At 36.1% G+C, this 22285-nt stretch overlaps 1 protein-coding gene across 1 annotated transcript; it reads left to right on the forward strand.

Moving 5' to 3' along the window:
• Positions 1-400: 400 nt before the first annotated feature.
• LOC131686867 (uncharacterized) lies at positions 401-17260 on the forward strand. Its single transcript, XM_058970861.1, has 3 exons — positions 401-867; positions 15407-15620; positions 15683-17260. Exons 1-3 carry the CDS (start codon positions 401-403, stop codon positions 17198-17200), a joined length of 2199 nt encoding a protein of 732 aa, XP_058826844.1. The 3' UTR covers positions 17201-17260.
• The last annotated feature ends 5025 nt before the right edge of the window (positions 17261-22285 follow it).

Genomic DNA, 22285 nt, shown 5'->3' on the forward strand with positions numbered 1-22285 from the left:
CCAAAGAGGGCAAGAATTCCACTAGAAGACGGAAGGCTACATAGCCGGGCTCAAGATACAGACGCGCGAGGACTCCCTCATTGCCGAAGGGAAGGACGCCACTCAACATGGAGAAAACTGAAGTACCGTTGTACGTCAGGAGAAGAAACGAAGGAAACAGCAAAAACGGAACGAGGAGAGAAACATGGGGAAAACAAAAAGAAGCTCCGGCTCGTCAGAAGGCGCCAGCAGTAGAAGCCGTCCGCGTCAAAACCAATGACGCGACGACGTATGCAGTGCTCCTCAAGAATGTCAGAGAGAATCCGGAGCTGAAGGATTTGAGTAAAGACGTGGTGAGAATCAGGCGTAATCAAAAATGCTCTTCGAATTGAAGCAGGATCTAACGATTAATAGCTAGACTATGCCGATGATTATGACCAAATCACTGGGCGAAGTGGCAGAAGTAATAGTTTTAAGACCGGAGAAAGCGATTATCTGCAAGTGCCTGGACGAAATCACGACAGTAGACGAGCTGAGAGGTGCACTAAAGGCACAGCGCAACTTGGGCACTGACCCTCATGACGATCCGGTTAATGAAGCGTTACGGAGGAACACAGATATTCTACCGGTAACCGATGCTGACAAGGCGCTGGAGGTAGACAAAGCTATAGCTGGATGGTTGAAATGCCCATTGAGAGCCGCCCCACAAATGAATAAGCAAGCGAAGAAATGCTTTGGCCTTTGGACACTTCGCGGAGGCTTGAAAAGGGCCGAATGGATCCAGGATCTGCTGGAAATGAGGGGAGACGTGTTATTTTGTGAGAGACTGCACGCAGAGACCGAAGGGCATGATTTGCACTCCAGAAGACGGAAACAACCATCAGACGGGTGGGTACAAATACCCTGGCCTACAAGACTTCCATTCTAGATCAAACGGTAATGGAGATAATCCAAATAAATCTGAATCCTGTGACAGCGCTCAGCAATGTACAAGTTATGGGAAGAGTCTCCATTCAAGAAGTGGTAGAACGTTCATATAAAGGCTTCGTTATGGCCAAAATCGACATAAGACAACAAGACAACAAGAACGCAATTGCATCTGATCAAGATGGCGCCAGTATTCGATCAGCCTCTAAACAATTCAAAGTTCCGTTCGAAAAATTACGTGCTCGTGTGAAAGGAAAGTGCTCGTCATCAATGAAAGCGCGTCAGATATTTCGCGTAAGTAAACAATATAATGATTTAAGGTGTTTTTTTGTTTCGATTGTAGAGGTTTTAACCTTAAGGTCATTCGCCTCTTAATTTATTTAAGGTGTAGTTGAAGTAGATAATCGAGAAAAACTATGATCGAAAAAGAGAACGAGAAGGAATCCAAAAAATGCTCCGAAGCGCAAACGTGATCGTCGCACAGCTAAGTAACCGTGTGAGCTGGAAAATACAACTTCAATTCCACACTCTGGCGACGACGTGGACACTGAAGAAATCATTCACAAGCACAAAGTCAGACGCAGCTACTGAAAAAACATGTTTATTCAACCTTTCCTTCCGCGGTATAATGATTTTGCACATCATTTACCACCTTCTTATTTTCTTACCTGAATGACGTCAACGGATTGCATTTATTATTTGTGTTATTAATTTTTAAATAATCTAGTATTAATACTGATACTCTTCTACTTCTACTGATTATCTAGAAGTGTACATTATTTTATTTAGCCTCGAATATAGTGATTTATCGTACGACCAGCTTATAAAAACATCGAAAAAAATGCCTTTGCCTTATTGGATTTAGCGTCAAAAATATTTAGCCAGGCATAAAATCATTATTGCCAAAATCAGTGCAAATCGCCATAGCACGAGCTCACCCATAAATACTGACCTACTTGACCCCGCTTTATTGTAATATTTTATGTAAGTATTTAAATATCTAAATTGGTGTAAAAAACTAAAACTTTGTTGGTTCAGCACACGAATGAAACGACAATAATTTATTTGAAATGCATTTGCGATCCCTTTATCTGAAGTAGCATCAACGCTGCTTTATGGTGGACAAACGGCTCATTCTACCCTTAAATAGCCACCAAACCTTGCGCTTACATAAAACGCTGCTTACACTATCAGTCACAATTTGGACATAAGCAAAGGGTTGAAAGAATGCAACACTGTTATATGAAACGAATTCTTGGTCATGATCGTAACTAACATACATAAAAGGAACCAATCGAATCTTTGGTGACATTCCTAATCGATGTATACTCGTTATTCCACATTTAACAACCAAAAATACGAAAATAACATTTTCCACTAATATGTGGTTTCTTTTATTAACTCCTTCCTGTCCATGTTGTTTAAGTTTTCAAACATCTATAACTTATGATTCAGCTACTATTTTGTCACAGAAATAAGTTAGACTGTGACAACCACCTTTCATTTGAGTTCGTACAGTTGTAAGTATTATACGTAGAGATGAATTTATTGCAATTAGTGTGATTGGGTCCCTATGGAGCAGTGCTGCCAGGGACAGTTAAAGTTAACGGTGGAAAGTGAAAATTTTATATGTCTTAATTATATTTAAATATTATTGAAAACTGATCAAACCTATTAATTTTGACTGCTTTGGACTAGCTGTTCCAAGTAATTGTACAATTGTAAAAATTCTACCAGAATTGTTTAGAGGACGGGAAGACAAAAATTGAGCAGCTTCAGATACTGCAAGATGAACGCCTATCTTAATCAAAATAAATTTTCCGTGATTTTTGGTCCCAACAATTTTAAGGGAAAAATGTTTTGAAACCCTTTATGCGCCAGAAAAAAAGTTGGCCATGAAAGGATTAAATGATGCGTCTGTGAAAAAAGTTTCAAAACAACTTTTGAATTGACAATGGAGTTTTCCAGTGGATCATGATACCGCTTGTGCATCAGGTGATTCTTTAGTTTTAGTCTTTTAAAACGGTGATTCAGTTGCCGAAAAGTTCCACTGTATCGATTTTGTTAGCTATTTTCGACAATTTGATGACTAAGATAAACTAAGATAAATAATATGAAAATTAAAAGACGGATAGGTATTCCAGAGCGAATAAGTTATGAACTTAAAGCAGAAAATTAGAGGTAGGCAGGCTCATACGGGTATGAAAATTTCCTTCTGCTGGCAGGAAGTCGGTGTTCCACCCGAGTCTAGCAGCATGCTCGGTGAGAGAGCATAACTATGTTTTGCCGCCGATGAACTGTAGTATACTTTAGGCGTATAAAAATGATGCAGAATCATTTTCTCACTCAAAACATATGATAAATTTCGAAAATCAGAATTTTCGAGGTATCGATGAATCCAGAACCGTGAGCTTCCCCTAGATGACGCTCAAATGATGTCGCTAGTGAAATTGAAGAACTCCATCAAAATAATGGTTACCATTGACTACACTATACGAAAAGTCTCCTTTAAGGCCCAAGCCCTTCTTGTATGCAAATTCACAGTCAAAGTTAACAACAAGCCGTAAACTGTATTCCTTTCCAGACTCAGATGACACACGTATTCAATTGCACAGAGAATCATCATGTTATCAACCTCCTACCACCCCAATGATTGCCATACGTGAGAGGTACTCAATTACCATAAATCATAATGCACCGGGATTCTGTTCGGAACTGAATCAACAATTTCGTAACCTATTCTATTCGCTCGCTTGGTTCGACGGAATTACGACTCACCTCTTTTTTTTACGAGACTGACTTTTGTTCCTCCTGGCTTATTCATCACGAACAGGTGCTCGTAAAAATGTTCTTCAATCAATATCATCAATATCGGTACAGTTCGAGGCGGAACGGAGGTGGCTCTGTGGCTCTCAAAAAGGCTCGATGGAAAAGCTTCTTATCAACGTATCAACGTCTTCAGTTCCGTGGTGAGCCCATTCCGGGAAGGCAGTGTTGCCGACGAGTTTGAAGTTTGTTTCGTTATTTCGACTTCGAATTCCAATGTACTCATCTGAGCTTTGGTGGTTTTGTTTAACTTTGTACAATTTAAGTCAAAGCTTACCGCACGAACGGCGCGCAAAAAGTCCTCACATGAATCATTAAAATGGTCGTGCGAAGTTAAGTTAGGCGAAGAATTTAGATCCTATTTTATTTCTTCATCATCAGTGGAAAGATGTGGCAATGTTCAGTTTCGCTTTTTCCTGGTGAAACTCCAAAAATATTTTAATTCTGTTTTGCTTCAACCTGTGGCTTACCTGACGTTCCTACGTTCGGTTGGCACGCATTCAGCGGAAAACCACCACACGTTGGAGGGACTCCGGCAAGCTTTATTCCGCCGAGAGTTGAGCTTTAATATAAATTAATGATTACCGGTGAAAAAGAGGGAATGGATGTGGTGCGTCTTTATTTTAGACGTTATCTCGGGAATTTCGTTTCTTGCTTGCTGAGATTTGATGCGACGGCTCTCGGAGCTTGAGAATAATTTAGTAGATAATTTGTTGCAGCCACTATCGTGATTCTAGCGTCTAGACAGGTTCTTGAGACGGTCGGTTTGATTATATGTCGTTTTGCCGTCGTGAGCTGCAAACTTTAACAGGTGTCTAACAACTTACTTGAGATTGCTTTAGACAACTTATTTGAGATTGCTTTAGATAAGGCAAATTGAAGGATTTAGGAAAATACTGTTTTTTATCGTGATTGAGACAATTTAAAATGATTTTTGGACGTTGCTTTAGCTTAGCGATCTTGAGTTCAAAAAAAGAAGCAGTTATTTCAAGTCAGGCAACAAGTATACGCACTAACTTTCAGTTTCAGATTTATTATGAAAAAGTTCATCAGTATAGAAATTGACTAAAAAATATAACCTCCTTCTTATAATGAAAGTTATTTATAATAATTGAATTTTGATTCACGATGCTATTCGTAGTCTAACAAACTATATCGTCCAATCAGAATGCTCCATTACTGCGACTGCGTCAAATCAAATTTGAAAAGTTTCAATGCTCTCGTAATACTTTAGGGCACCTCCTATGCTAATCTTAATCTGGTACAAATAAAAATATTTGGAATAAAACTAGATCTTCTCAATACCACCACGTAGACCTAAATTATAGTTTATACCAGTTTCAGATCTAAATTTTCTGATACGGTTTTTCGCTTGTTCCAAAATTTGCATAATTTGGATCAGAAATTAATTCTGATTGACTGGTAGCAAGTTGATATCAGTTACTGACGAGTGAAATGCGAAGCATTCGAATCCAACTTTTCTTAATTGCCATCATGCCCAAATCGGTTCATCCATTTTTTTTCTTTTGAAAAAAAAATATTTCGTACTCACAGGCGTTTGGCACTCATGCCAAAAGACAGCCCGTTTCCCTATACTCGTCTGTAACCGAGAGCTTCTGTGCTTGGCTAACCGATACATCGCTCGGTACCAGCCAGTTGCTTTAGGCGTTCACAAATGTTGTGTGAGCTGTTTGGATTTAATGCTTAACTGGCGCTAATTTTGGTGTTAGTTTAGATATATATTCTAACTGACATCAAGTTGGTGTCAGTTACTGACACGAAACATTCAAACCCAACTTTTTCGATTTTTGCCATTCAATTTGAATCATTTAACTTAAAGTAGCTATAAATTTGTTCGAAGATATTCTAGCATTTCAAACGCGATGCGCTACGTCGGGTCATAACCATTCGACCCTTAATTCTGCACAGTTATTTGGGACCCCAAACGAAACCAAAAAATTGTGTATTGAAAAAACGATCATTTTGTCCGCTTTAAAGATGATTTTAAAAATATTTTAGTTTAAATAATTCAGCTAGGACTGTGGTCGCATTTCCGATAATGGTGTCTCTGACATAAACGCAAGTATACGGGAGATAGACCACTAGTGAAAATTGTTGCGGTGTCTGAGGGATAACCCACTAGCAAAAAGTGTCTTGAGCTGTGTTTTTGAAGAGGAACATGTGTTCTTACAGAATTAACGGATCTATTTTGTGAAGGAATTTCCTCATAGTCTGTTTTTATCTACTTAAACCGCTTGTGTCTCCTACTCATCGCTCTCCGGGGACCACCGTCAGTTATTACATCGAGAGGGGTACGCTCTTGCATTTCTTTTCTCATAACATCTCCTACACACCAAAAAAATCTGAATTTTATCGTTGACGTAATTGCAAACATGACTCAATTCAACAAACCGTAATTTACGAAATGACGGAACATTACCGTGTTCCGTTTAATTTTACATGAAACATATGCTTTACACGCGCAATGACATAAAATTACACTTCCTACCATTCAGAACAAACGCTGTATGTGGAATAAAATTACATGATTTGCGAAATTAAACGTCATGTAAAATTAAAATCAAACGTAAAACTAAGTCATTTTTGATGCTCGTATATGTCAGGGTCAGGAGACGTAAATTTACACTATTCTTTCTAGGTGTGTAGGCTTCTAGATGAAAATTGATCTGGATATGCCGCATCCCTTCACAGACATCCTCACAGAATTTTTAACCGACTTGAAACTATTCGTTCATAGCCTGCTGGTTGGTGCCGCTAACATGCTGCTCGGTCCTCCATTTTCGTTGGAGTTTCTGATTGAACTGCTGAAAGCATTGCATATACCCTCGTCTCGATATATCCTAGTAACAATATTTCCCACGCAAAATTAACTAATCTTCTTCGTGCTGATGCGAATTTGGGTCATACACCACAAAATTTTCCGGAAAAAAAACTTTTTGATATACTGGATGGAATGAAAATATTTCTTCACTACTTTATTGGAAAAACGTTTAGGAATTTTTTATAAAATTTCTAAATTATTGACATGCATTAATAACGTAAAATCTTATGAAAAAGCGCGGAGAAAGTGAGTCCATCCTATCTCGGCCAGAGCATTCAATCAGTTGTTATCAAAGGGAATGTTACTGGCAGTTTAAAATCGATAGTTTCGGAACTCATTAATAATTATAGGCCAATGAGTCAAAATGACAAAATGTTCAACCAGTTATTTTTAAATTTTTTTGAAGATGAAATCATCTTCAAAAAAATTTATTGAAACGGAACGTTATTGGCAGTGAAATCACAGACTAACAAACTTAACATTACGAGCAATATCCTAAAAAAATCTATTCGCCTATTTTCCACTACCTTCACCTTTTCTAACAAAAGGTCGAAAGACAATAGGTTGAACAGACTAGAGGTCGAATGGTACAAAAGGTCGAAAGGGAAAAAAGGTTGAAATATAAAAGGTCGATGGCACAAAAAGATTAACACAAAAAATGCTCGAAAGAAAAAATGGAAAGATTCACATATCTAGTCCAGTCTAGTCTACACATGCACAGCCAATACATGTAGGGATCCTGAAAAAATTCAGACGGTCTCCTACAATTTTTCTTGTCAATATTAATGTTTGTGGTACATATGATATGTGACAACAATCATTAAAGCGGCCAGAACAACTGTGCGGCGCACAAAGTGAAGTTAATTCAAAGTTATACGGCAATCAAATTTGTCATTTAATGAAGAATTTAATCAACGAACTATTTCAAACCTTGAATAAGGAAGAAACGTGGACAACCGTACCGACCATTTCAATTTGATAGGGATATGATAAATCGTTGGGAGTGACTTGGCTAAGAGGGCTAATGTCACTCGTTTGGTCCTAGGTTCCTGGGATGGGATGGAACAGAAGAATTTAGCCCTGTCCTGGCTAATGAGCCTAGGTTATAGAGCCTTTACTCGCTCTGAACAAAGGCCCACATATATGAATATTTTTTTCTGTTTTAGTAAATTAGAATAGTAAACAAAAGCAAATACGAGAGTTTAACTTTTAAGGGGGGCGTCTGGTTTAAAATGCTCGAACCGAAAGTAATTTTGTTTTACGATTTTGAAACAATGGACCTCTTGTGTGGTGAAAAGATTTATTTTTATATTCATTATGCACAAAAACATGTATTTTTCACTCACGCAGAGCCACAATACGAGCGTTCCAAGAGTAGACGTCCAACCATTTCCACGTCGAGGAACGCCAAGGCGGACATAATAACTCTTTTTAAAATTGTCTGAATCAGGAAATTCGGTACGATTTAAAAGGCTTCGACTTGCACATTGCCGATAGATTGAAATCTGCGTTTGTTAAAGCGAATACTTGTGAGATATGCATGGCTATTTAAAACAAAAGAAGTTCAGCGGGGGCATCGTGATGGCGGGAGACTATTCTAGAGGTTCAATACTAACAGTGAGGCGAATAAAAAAGCCAATAATTTTACTCATTACATCAGATTCTTTTGATAATATTAAGCAAACGAGAAATCCAAATCCAATCCAAGAGAAATTTAATGAGTCAAATGCAAAAGAAAAATGATAAATTTAAAATTAGAAATAATAGTTTACAAAAATCGTAACATAGAACAATATTTTGATTTTAATTGAACGTTTTCCTTCTTTACAGCATGAGCTATTCTTTAATTGCTGATTGACCTGATAATTATATTCCTTTATCAAAAATGATTTTAGATTTGCGGTAAAGTGCGGCGACTTGTGCAAAAACGATTTTCTTACCATTTAGGAAAGTTTATTCTTTGTAATATGAAGTAATCCACGTGTACACTAGACTGGTTCAATTTTTGACTTTTAGCTCCACCAAGCTCTACTGATTCCTTTTATGGCCCTTAGCAATTGTGCAAATTTTGGTACCGATCCGATGTGTCTACACACCCTCCAAAAATTTCAAAGTTTATATAGAAATTAGTATGGAAAATCGGTTGAAATTGAAAATAAATTCTTAAAAAATCACCTCATCAATCATTTCATGAGAACACTTTATATTTATAAAGGTATTCTTCTACTGAACACATTCGTGTAACATTGTAAGTTTTTGAAAATTCCCTGAGAAAAGTTATTAACTAAAGAAGCAGCATTACTTCAAAACAAGTGAATTTTATTATTAATCATAGCAACCCTGCTTGAATTGCTGCATCTGCCATACACGAGCGGTGACCAGCCTAGTTTACACTTGTATAACACAATGTTTTAATATATGGGTCGTCTACTGCAATGAATTTTCTCTAGATTACAAATATATTTTCAAAAATTCAAATTAAATTTGAGCATGAGCAAGAGCATGTTGACCCTACAATTCGTAGTTGCTCCTCCGCGATTGACCAGAACAGGCGAAACTGCACAGAGAATCGACGAATTGGGCCTGGGAGTAGCTATCCATTCTCAATGTATACGTTTCGAAAGTTCTATACTTTGACATGCCAATAAGGGCGTCGGCCACGTCCTTACAGTCAGCGGGAAAGGAAAGGAATGTTAGTGTAATAAACGTTGCAATGGAGACCTTGTATACTTCCGCATCTCCACGTTTGCCACGGGAAGGAGTTTTTGTTGATAGGATGGCGTAAAGAGTTACACAAATCTGGATTCACCTTGATAAGTGATACGACCTACGAGACTCTCAGAAGTGTTACTATGTATTTATTGATCTGGGCAGCTGGCTGCCGAGAATTTATGTTAGATTTATCGTTTGTTGAACTAATTTTGAAGTACTCGGATTGTAAAAATAAAGTAATTTCAGCTACGGACAGCCGACAGTCGGGAGTGTTACTTATATTTAATTTAATCAAACGACAGGTGAACAACTAATTATTTTGATGATTTAATGGCTTAAAAGTACCCTAATGAACATGATAATAACATATTTTTCTCTATGACTGCCGCAAATCGGTAACTGGTTTTAGATTGTTCTTGCAAACTATCAATTCTCAACCCTCATACAAAATTCACTCATTCACTCAGACAAGACCATGCGTATTTCCAACACGCATTTAATGTCTAGTGAATTAGATTCCTAGTTGGTGAAATGAACACTAAACAAAGAAAGAAATTAGTTTGCTTAGTTCAAAGAAATGTCAGCTCGATTGGCACCAGCCAGCGGATACAAATCAAAGAACATTTTAAATTTGCATTCGACCAAATAGATGCAATTTTGAATACAACAAAATGAAAACTGTTTAATTATTAGCATTAAAATGAAATCGGAAACAATTAGTTGCAAGGGGGTTCATTTTCAAAAATAGCACTGTTGATGAATCACTTTATAAAAATAGGTGATAGCAGACGCGGACGGAAATAACTGACCACCGCCTCTTTAAAGTCCTATTATCTGTTTGATTATAAATTAACTATTTGACCTAAAACTTTCAGCTCTTTATATGATAATATTTGCACTACTATTTCGTTCAGTTTTTCAAAAGTATAAAGAAATTAAAATTCTGGATTCGACCTTTCATTTATTTAGCCTTTTATCGATTCACCCTTTTGTGTGTTGACTTTATTTACTTCGAAGTTTTTTCCGTTCGACCTTTTGTCCGTTCAACCTTTTGCCTGTTCGACATTTTGTCTTTCGACTTTTTGTCATACATTCGCGATTACACAATGCTTGACAAAAAGTCGAAAGGCAAAGAGGATCGAACAGGCTTGGGAACAATTTTTTACTAGTGGTCTATTCCCCACATACTTGTGCGTGTGTCAGTAGTGCTATCGAATATATTTAAAATGACCATTAGCGCTAACGAAGCATTGTTTTAGGGTTTTATGTATGCTACTATCTGGTTAGGTATGTAACCTGTGTTTCTTTGGTCACAATAAATCCGTGGTCACTGGGCCAGCTTAATATAGACTTCTAGAAATTTTGTTATATTTGTAAATATTGTCAGTAAACGTCTAAAGTAAATGTCATAGCTTCCGTGTTTCCAAGTTTGAAGGATGTTTATTTCATGTTTAGTAATCTTCGGTTGCACAGTGGTCGGAAACGCCAAAAACGTGAACTTAATTCACTAGAGGCCAAACCATCGAATATATTCACAGGGTGTCTTTGGACGAATTGTTCGTATGAATATTCCCCACAACCTGAAAACATTTGAAATTAGGCATGGCTTACTATGATCGAACTAAAAAAAAAACTTTTTATACTGACGAGATAGAAAGTTGGTGTCTTCGACAAAGTTTTAAGAATGCTTATAGTGAAGAATTTTGTTGAAGAACTTAAGCTTTTAGGAGCAAAGGTTATTGATTTATAAGGCGTTTTCTATGACAACCCCCTTAAATCTAGTTTTCTTAACATAACTTTTTTCATGGTGACTTTTCGTGCAAACTATGTTCTAGACAAATGTGTAGGCAACAAAACTACATAATATTGTCGAAGACTGTATGTAAAAATACTCATTTGTTTCAAAGTTATTGAAGATTTTTACATTTTTTTACACCAACTTCCATTACGTATAAGAAAGAAAGGTGCAAACCAAAATTCACGAACAGGAACTTTTTTAACTCTCTAAACTATGCACAATAAAGCTAAGAAGGTTTGGTGCGTGGCACTCTAGAACCTTATGAACAGCTTTATCTTACTTTATCATGTTTTTTGACTTTTTCCATACAAAAATCAGCAAAAAAAAATTAAGTTTTTTTGCCCCAATTTTTGAAATTCTTGGTTCAATGTTCAATTACAAGTATTATTTTCACTTATACCTGAATATTTCAGATTTTATAAACGTGGGAGCAAAAATGTAAAGTTTTTAATATCAATGGAGATTCCAAACTAATATATACTCAAATAGACATGTCATAATGAATTTAATGCTTACATAAGAATGTCATACCATTATTTATTAAATTTTACGAAAAATATCGAAAAATATTTTTTTTGCTGATTTTTGTATGGAAAAAGTCAAAAAACATGATAAAGTAAGCTTACCCTATTCATAGGGTTCTAGAGTGCCACGCACCAAAAATTCTTAGCTTTATTGTGCATAGTTTAGAGAGTTAAAAAAGTGCCTGTTCGTGCATTTTGGTTTGCACCTTTCTTTCTTAGACGTAATTGAAGTTGGTGTAAAAAATGTAAAAATCTTCAATAACTTTGAATCAAATGAGTATTTTTACATACAGTCTTCGACAATATTATGTAGTTTTGTTACCTACATATTTGTCTAGAACATAGTTTGCACGAAAAGTCACAATGAAAAAAGTTATATTAAGAAAACTAGAATTAAGGAGTTTGTCATAGAAAACGCCTTATAAATCGATAACCTTTACTCCTACAAGCTCAAGTTCTTCAACAAAATTCTTCACTATAAGCTTTCCTAAAACTTTGTCAAAGATACCAACTTTCTACCCCGTCAGTATAAAAAGTTAATTTTTTTAGTTCGATCATAGTAAGCCATGCCTAATTTCAATTATTTTCAGATTGTGGGGAATATTCATACGAACAATTCGTCCAAAGACACCCTGTGAATATATTCGATGGTTTGGCCTCTAGTGGATTCAGTTCACGTTTTTGGCGTTTCCGACCACTGTGGGTTGGTGCCTGTCAGTTTTTATTAAATTATTAATTAATTAATTAATTAATTAATTCATTCATTCATTCATTAACTAATTATTTAATTAATTAATTAATTAATTGATTAATTAATTAATTAATCAATTAATTAATTAATTAATTATTTAATTAATTAATTAATCAATTATTTAATTAATTAATTAATTAATTAATTAAATAATTAATTATTTTATTTATTTATTTATTTATTTATGTATTGATTTATTAATTTTGTTCATAATTTTTTTGTATTTATTTACTCCATTGTTTATATTATGTGTCAGATAGTTTTTTTTTTTTATTTTTTTTTTTCGTTCATTTGTTTATTTGATGAAAAGTAAAATTATGCAATGTGAAGGTTATACATGCAACCAATCCAATCTAAAAAACAGGCAAACTTTTTATCGGTTCACCAACCCATACATATTTGTAAATAACGTTTTCGTCGAGCAGCTACATGTTGCAATGTGTCTTCGAGTGGAGATGGTTTTCGGGGCAAGTAGAAAGATAAAAAGGGCTTCCCGTGTCGAAAACAAGATCAATTAGTAAAAAAGTCAGTAGCGTCCAGCTGGGAGCGAAATCCTTTCATCCAATTGGGATTGTGCGGTACTATGATACTACCGAAGAACGTACCGCCGGAAGCACCATACAGACATTTATTCCTGGCCGGATCAATTGAGTGGGGTCGAAGTCTAGTGTTCCGATGGCAAAAGCCTGGGAATAACATACGGTGACGTTCGGTTAAATGACGCCATTTTTAATAAAATTGGCTTAAGGACGTCCTAAATTTTGAACTACAAAAAGTCATAGATTCCACTCGAAGTGCGAAGTCGTGAACCACAAGTCGTGTACACGGTACCACTTTCGGACCAGTTTCGGAAACGCAGAACATCCGTTACAAGGCCGCGGCCGGACGGAAGTACCCGGTCTGTGGGTGATTTTTGTTCCTGATCGTCGTTATAGTTGCCGTTCCTAATCGTCGTCATGGTCCCCGGAAGCCCCTCAAGTAGTATGTCGAACAACGTTCGTCCCGGCCGCAATGATACCCAGAAAGTGAAATCAAGTTTAAATTTTTAGCGTTTATGATATAATGATGTGATGTCCTTGAGGTTAAATTAGTCCGCTATTTTGTGTTTAGATTTGATTTGTAAGATTCGTTCTTTTGTAAATTTGCCCAGAGACAACCGTATTCAGGGTTTAAAGTTAAACCAGTGGAATTCTCCAGGAGGCGGTAAAACGACTCAAATTCTCTAGTATTCATATGTACCGTTAAATGAAGTGAAAGTGTTAGTCCGTAAATAATACGTAACAAGTGATACGTCTGTATCCAAGAACCCATGTTATGATGACTTTTACATTGAGACTGTAGTGGCCAAGGATTTTGGTTGTGATACTTCCTTGCTTGGAATGACGATTAACCGATCAAATGGTAAACAATTCAAGACAGTATTATAACCAATATATGCGGTTTGCACAGAAATGCTCAGCATTGTCACACTTTATCTAAAACATTCAAATACCGTTGCTGGCGACAAGTCTTTTATTGAAGACTACTGTGTCTGCATGCCCGCTCATTAAGTTGAGATCGACTGCGTGGTTATCAGTGTGGTTGAAGCACGGAGTTGGCTATTTCTAGGACACCTTGCTCCAGTGAGCGACGATTTTGAATGGCAATCGTACCACTGGAAACTTTGTGGTCTTGCACAACGCCTCTCGGAACCGATGAGGCTGCATTTCTCATTGTACGGTATGGAGTTGTCTTCTCTATGATAATTAATCTAGTTTGTTCCACGATCTTTCTACAGCTTTAAGGGGGTGACATATCTGGCCATCTGTGTTTCTATAAACTGAGAAAACGGATTTTCAACAATTAATTTGAAATCTATGCAACTGAATTTTTCGGGTCGGCCAATATAAACACTCTCGTTATCTACTTTACATTTGAGGAAACACCATTTATTGTGAATAAATCTGAAAGGTACTTACGGAACCGTAGCGTGATCGTATGACAAAAAACAGTTATCCAGATTTAGGTTTTGACTTACCTTCACTTACGGAGCCAGTCCAGCCAACCGCACAAAACGGGCTTACCTGGGCACCCTGCTTGGCGATGCTGTACCATGTAGCCATTCTCCGCTGATGCAGAAATCCTATCCTTTGGCTTGCTACGGTACCAGCTGGGGTACGAGCAACCTTAGTGAAGATGCGGTAACGAACCCTTATAGGATCTTTAGTCGTATGCGGATAGGCAGCAATAAACCCAAAGAGCGTCTGTTCTCCATGTTGGGAGCGACTCAAAACAGTGTCTGACCAAGAACGGGCGGTGGAAGGGAAAATAAAGTCCTTCGGCAGCTATATGCTAGAGGGCAACCCAATCATGAGGTTAGGTTTCGCAGCTCTGGTAAGGCAGTATACCGATTCTCCAACCAGCAACTCCAAAAAATGTTTATGAAGTTACTGAGTGGAACGAGCTCAAAGAACACGATGATGATGGGACAGGGTAAAAGACTACTACTCATACGCCAACGCAAAGCGTTTAGCGTCGGTTCCGACACCATTCAGTAGTAAGTCACTTTATGCTCGTCCGGAGATGCCGCTGACTCAGGTGATTTGTATTTTCAAAATATGCTTGCTTCTGCGGTAGAAGACAAAGGGTTAAGTCGCCGGGAAACTTAAAGCTTGCTCATATGACCCCATTCCACGCTTTTCTAAACTTTCTTCCTTCAACTCTTCGCTCTTCCCTGAATGCTATGGGTCTTAATATTGAATAATATACTTCACACCTTCCAGTCCCTTGCTATTTAAATGCCGTTGCAACTGTTGAGGCTTCACTGCTGATCACCGTGGCATGAATCTCCCGACTTTACAACGCACAGATCTTATAATAGACTCACGTCTTCGAAGGAGTCTTACTTACAAATCACTGTTAATTCATTATTCCACTAATTCCATTTAGTCGTTTGGATCTAGCGGTGCGAAAATCTAACTTTCGATTTCTTCTTTCAGATCCATGTTTTTAGATATGGTGTGAAGTAGAACGGGTAGAGAATTTAAATTTAGCGTCGGCTGAATCAGAAAGAGAAAAACAGTAGGCTCTGTATTTCCTTCTACTATTTCTTCATTAAAGTTATTTGTCATGTCAACGTTCATCCAGGTATGGTCGCAATCAAGGAGGACTCATTCCATCGCCCGGGCGCGACACAATTCCAAGAAGCTAAAACAGAGCACGGCCATATTCCTGGATGCCACCATTCGATCCACCAACATTCAAGCTAGAAAATCTTTAAAGGTTATTTTCATTTAGCAAAAAAAAACTACAGCATACAAACATAACCCCTTTTCTCAACACAGATCCTCGATGTTATTGTCAACCGTACCGACCGAGAAATTTTGCAATGCATTCCGGAGATGCGCTCCATCCTGGAATGTTCCCTGATCCTCGTACAGACGTACGTCGCTCATCTAAAACTGCGCCACTCTTTCTTCGATCGCTTCAAACGACAACCGTACGCCAACGCAAAGAAGTGTTTCCAAGCCCTCATCCATCTGTTGATTCCGGAGATGCAGGGCATAGTAATCGACACGATTCTCAGCTTCCTACAACGCGAAAATCTCTGGAAGGTTGAGTTCATCTGCGTGGAAATTCTGGTGATGGTTTTGGAATGCAAGAGTCCGGCTGCACTGCTGCTATGCAAGATGATCGATTACGTGGAAACTTTACTGACAAAGAATGACGTATCGCAAGCTCGGCACGCTGTGGTTGTCCTTCAGAACATTATACAGCCACAGTACTGGAGCAGTGTAGAGTACTGGAATATGTCGAAGCTTCTACGATTCTACCACAGCAGCGCAATAATCGGAGAGTCAAAAAATCAAATTTACGAGTTGCGGCGAGGTTTTGAAATCTGTCTGCGTAACTTGATTAAAGTTCTTACCGGAGGGGAATTGACAAAATTGATTACAACTATGCTTCCGTTGACATTCGACACAGATCTACCGGACGAAGCCATGCTAGAGTTTGGCAAAACTGTAGAGTACGCTGCATCTACCTTGGTACTGACAGAAACAACGGTCCCCGAAGAACCCTATATAGTGGAATACCTTCTCATTCACATCTGTTCAGAATCACCCTCGAAAAGTCTCCTAGCCAGCCGAATATTCACCAAAATGTTGGATCGTGGCAACAACTTTCTCCAGTTCGGAAGCCCTCGAATTTTTCATGGTAACACGTTCTACGAAATCGATATCAACCAGTACAATTCAGCTCGCCGTGAAATGTTCGATATTTACCGGGTAGAATTTGAAGCTGCAATAGTGTCCGCCTTCGAATTACACAGCAAGCGACGAATAAACCTGGACATTCTATACAACGTGATGTGTATGGTTCTGGTGGAAATACCCTGCGGTCTCACTTCATGTGCCATTGTTTGTCTGCTGTTGAAGGTACAACGAAAGCTGCTCGAGTCACCGGAAACATTTAACGACCAGCAGCAAACCAACTGCATCCATGCCACCATCATAAGCATCATGACGTTGATAAACTGGATCCACCGGGGACCATCGCTAACGGCCTACATCAACACGATCCTCAATCGCCGTTTCGATCATGCACCGCATCTCAATCCGCCTCTGCTGGAAATCTACCAATACGCACAGCATCACATCACCTGGAACGATAGTATTCTTTTCTTCGATGCACTCGAGTTGAGATATGGTTTGTGGAAATGTTTTCGAATCCACGAGTCGAAGAATCCTGCCCCGACACAGATTTACTCTCGTTTGGGAGCTGCGCTGACCGGTGCAGGTAGCGAACGGAAACGTCGACGTCAAAAAACAGGATTCTATCGTATTGGATTGACTGCCCGTTGAATATTGTTAATTGGGGGTTGAGTAAATGATTTTGGAACTCACCTCTTCGTTTTGCATAAATTTCGGTATAAAGATGATTGTTTAAAAATAGATGAAACAATTTTCTTTTTTTACTATCAGTCGTCTATGAATATGTGAGAAAGTAATAATCACATCTTATTAGGAAATAGGACTCTTTTCATGCTTAAACGAACCGCGAAAAAAAATTCCTTCGCTGATTCACCCTTCACTGATTAGCGCAGAAAAGACTACCGGGTCTAGAGAACACATCTTCCCTCGCTACCTTTGCTGCAATTCTGCCGAAATTCTGTCACAATAATAAACGCGCTCGAGTGGTTTGATCAACACTTCATTATCAGGGGGCCAACTTCTGCCAAACTGCTGCATGAGCTCGCTGCTAATCCCCGCCACGTGCCTGCCAGGAAGACCATTAGTCCTAGATGACACTGGCACTCCTGAGTGGGAAGAAAATAAAAGCGCTCTCGAGTATGTTTACCCTTCGTTTCACCAGCCCAGAGAGACAGGCCGGTAAACGACTTTAATGATGGTTGGAGGCCATTCGATTCCCGACGAGTTTGGTCACCGATTTTCGAATAAATTTTGTTGAAGTATCGTTCCTTCGGCATGTATTTTGCGCTTGTTTTATTTCTGCAGCGTTTACGAGTGTGTAGTTGTGTATGGGTTCTTACTCATTCATATACAACATTGCTGTTGATTCTGACAGGGAAATTGAATTTCAAATGAAAAGGACTCGCTCTGGTACATCCAACAAGGTTTTTGCATTTTAAAACCCGTGTTACCATTCTGTCTTCTGCGGTACCATCCTGCTCGGAAATGGCGAATCCTCTTCACTTGCTCGTTCACATCCCCGTGTGCTCTTCGGAGGAGGCCGAGATCAACAAAATCAATCTATTTTTCAAACAATGTCTTGCACGCCGGACTCTTGGCTGCATGCACCGCCTTTAGCTGTAGGGATTTTACCCCGAGAAGAACCTACTTATTTATGTACATAATAGTTGTGGATGGTGCTCTGCCGCCGTACTTGAAGTGGTTCAATGCATTGAGTGGATATAACCTCTCCAAATTCACAAATCGTTCAGAATTAATCTTCAACTTCAAAACATTTGAAATAAACTCGATTCCCTAAATCGAACCCAGAACCAATCACCGTAAATGCGCCTCCGATGAAAGATTCCCCGCTGCATATGTTATCAGCAGCAACACCCGACATCTCGTTCTGCATGTTTTATCCGGCTCGTTTTACGGCTTCCCACCGAAGTACCTAGCTTGGTTACTTTTCCTGCAACCTTGGCAGACGATATTGGCGTCCCTTTTTCCGATCATCTTCATCATGCATCCCGTACTAGAAGATGTGACCAATCGGGGGCGGTGGGACGGGAACGAACGGGGATTCCGTAAACCATCTGGGTGAAATTCGTAGGTGCACCGCATCGCCACAGCAGCGATGCATGTGAAGCGGCAATTTCGCAGGAATGTTTCAACTTCATTGTTGTTACCCAGCATGTCGTTTGCAGCTGGAAAATTATCTCTAGCACTTGTTGGTTCGGGGCGGATGCACGATGCTTTCTGCATGGAATGGTGAGGTCAAAAAGTGAAAGAATCTTGTCAAGATTGAAAAATTACTATCACTATTGCATGATACTACTACATAGCCCAAAATTGGCTGGATAATGCTAACAGTAGATTCTGGGCCATCCAGAGCGACAAAACGCTATTAAAAAAACAGCAAATAGATTGAATTTTCAGATTAGATTAGGAGATGATACCGATAAAAAATGTTTGAAAAAAAAACAAATATAATGAGAATTGCAAATATTAAAAAACACAAATTACATAAACTGTAAAAATTGCAAATTTAGTAAAATTACATCAATATTGTTAATATTAAACAAAAATACCAAACATGAGAAAAAATAACAAAAAGAACATAAATAAAATAATGAAAATAATAAAAACAAAAATAATAAAAATAGCAAAGAAAACAAAAAGAACAAAATTTCAAAACTTACAAAAATAAAGAAACAACAAAAATAACAAAAATAAAAAAATTACGCAAATTAAAAAATAATAACAATAACAAAAATAACAAAAATTACAAAAAATACAAAAATAGCAAAAAAACAAATATAACGAAAATTTCCAGAATAACAACAAATAACAAGAATGAAAATAATAAAAATAAAAATAAAAATAATATAAATAGCAAAGATAACAAAATAATCCAAACTTACAAAAATAAGAAAAAACAACAAAAATAACTTAAATTAAAAAATAACAATAATAGTAACAATAACAAAAATAACTCAAATTAAAAAATATCAAAAATAGTAACAATAACAAAAACAACAATACTAACAAAAATTACAAAAAAAATCAAAAAACAAATATAACAAAAATTTCCAAAATAACAATAAATAAGAAAAATAATGAAAATAATAAAAACAAAAATAATAAAAATAGCAAAGATAACAAAAATAACAAAACAATCAAAACTTACAAAAAATCAACAAAAATATAAAAAATAACGCAAATTAAAAAATAACATAAACAATAACAAAAAATAACAGCAATAACAACAAATACAAAAATAGTAAAAAAAACAAATAAAGCTAAAATTACCAAAATAACAACAAATAACAAAAATAATGAAACTAACAAAAACAAAAAAAAAATAAAAATGGCAAAGATAACAAAAATAACAAAATAATCAAAACTTACAAAAATAAAAAACAACAAAAATATCAAAAATAACAAAAATAAAAAATAACAAAAATAATAAAAAAATAAAAATAACGAAAATAACAGAAATAACAAACATAACAAAAACTACAACAATAACATATATAACATATACAACAAAAATAACAAAAATAACAAAAATAAAAAATAACAAAAATAATAATAAAATAAAAATAACAAAAAAAAACAGAAATAACAAACATAACAAAAACAGCAAATATAACATATATAACATATACAACAAAAATAACAAAAAAAAACAAAAATAACAAAAATAACAAACATAACGAAAATAACAAAAATGACAAAACTGCAAAAATAACATATCAAACATATATAACAAAAATTAAAAAAATAGCAAAAATAACAAAACTGACTAAAACAGCAAAAATAACATTTATAACATATATAACAAAAATAACAAAAATAACAAAAGTAACAAAAATAACAAAAATAAAAAACCAAAGTAATAATAAAACGCAAAATTAAAAATATAACAAAAATAATAAAAAACATGTCAAATTTGTCAAAATGTCGAATATGACAAATTTGTCAAATTTGACTTTTTGAAAAAATGAAAATTTTGGTTTCAAACTTAGTGATATTTTCTAAAAGAGATATTTGACTTTTTGAAAAAATGAAAATTTTGGTTTCAAACTTAGTGATATTTTCTAAAAGAGATTTCTCTATCCCGAAAAGAGGCGCTTTTCGAGATAGAGCAATCTCTTTTAGAAAATATCTCTCGCCCTATATGCGGGACTCGGAATCGAACCCAGTTGCGTACAAGGCAATCGATTTACCAACTACGCTATGCCTGTCTTCCATGACAAATTTGACATATTAACAAATTTGACATTTTATCATTTTGACAAATATGACATCTTGACAAATTTGACAAATTTGGCGTTTTGACAAATTTGACATTTCGACAAATTTGACATTGACATTTTACATTTTAATTTTTGAGTTTTGATTTTCGATTTTTTTGATTTCTGATTTTGTATTTTGGATTTTGGATTTTGGATTTTGGATTTTGGATTTTGGATTTTGGATTTTGGATTTTGGATTTTGGATTTTGGATTTTGGATTTTGGATTTTGGATTTTGGATTTTGGATTTTGGATTTTGGATTTTGGATTTTGGATTTTGGATTTTGGATTTTGGATTTTGGATTTTGGATTTTGGATTTTGGATTTTGGATTTTGGATTTTGGATTTTGGATTTTGGATTTTGGATTTTGGATTTTGGATTTTGGATTTTGGATTTTGGATTTTGGATTTTGGATTTTGGATTTTGGATTTTGGATTTTGGATTTTGGATTTTGGATTTTGGATTTTGGATTTTGGATTTTGGATTTTGGATTTTGGATTTTGGATTTTGGATTTTGGATTTTGGATTTTGGATTTTGGATTTTGGATTTTGGATTTTGGATTTTGGATTTTGGATTTTGGATTTTGGATTTTGGATGTTGGATTTTGGATTTTGGATTTGACATATTTTTTATTATTTTGGATTTTGTATTATGGATTTTAAATTTTGGATTTCGGATTTTTTATTTTTGTTTTTTACTTTTGACTTGATTTTCAACTTTCAACTTTCAACTTTCAACTTTCAACTTTCAACTTTCAACTTTCAACTTTCAACTTTCAACTTTCAACTTTCAACTTTCAACTTTCAACTTTCAACTTTCAACTTTCAACTTTCAACTTTCAACTTTCAACTTTCAACTTTCAACTTTCAACTTTCAACTTTCAACTTTCAACTTTCAACTTTCAACTTTCAACTTTCAACTTTCAACTTTCAACTTTCAACTTTCAACTTTCAACTTTCAACTTTCAACTTTCAACTTTCAACTTTCAACTTTCAACTTTCAACTTTCAACTTTCAACTTTCAACTTTCAACTTTCAACTTTCAACTTTCAACTTTCAACTTTCAACTTTCAACTTTCAACTTTCAACTTTCAACTTTCAACTTTCAACTTTCAACTTTCAACTTTCAACTTTCAACTTTCAACTTTCAACTTTCAACTTTCAACTTTCAACTTTCAACTTTCAACTTTCAACTTTCAACTTTCAACTTTCAACTTTCAACTTTCAACTTTCAACTTTCAACTTTCAACTTTCAACTTTCAACTTTCAACTTTCAACTTTCAACTTTCAACTTTCAACTTTCAACTTTCAACTTTCAACTTTCAACTTTCAACTTTCAACTTTCAACTTTCAACTTTCAACTTTCAACTTTCAACTTTCAACTTTCAACTTTCAACTTTCAACTTTCAACTTTCAACTTTCAACTTTCAACTTTCAACTTTCAACTTTCAACTTT

This window comes from Topomyia yanbarensis, chromosome 3 (assembly GCF_030247195.1).
Source record: "Topomyia yanbarensis strain Yona2022 chromosome 3, ASM3024719v1, whole genome shotgun sequence".
NCBI classification, from domain to species: Eukaryota; Metazoa; Arthropoda; class Insecta; order Diptera; family Culicidae; genus Topomyia; species Topomyia yanbarensis.

Coding starts and splice junctions, on each gene's coding strand:
- LOC131686867 (XM_058970861.1), top strand. CDS start 401: ATGCCGATGATTATGACCAAATCACTGGGCGAAGTGGCAGAAGTAATA. Junction 868..15,406: donor CGGAAACAACCATCAGACGG/GTGGGTACAAAT, acceptor CGGCTGAATCAG/AAAGAGAAAAACAGTAGGCT. Junction 15,621..15,682: donor AAGCTAGAAAATCTTTAAAG/GTTATTTTCATT, acceptor TTCTCAACACAG/ATCCTCGATGTTATTGTCAA.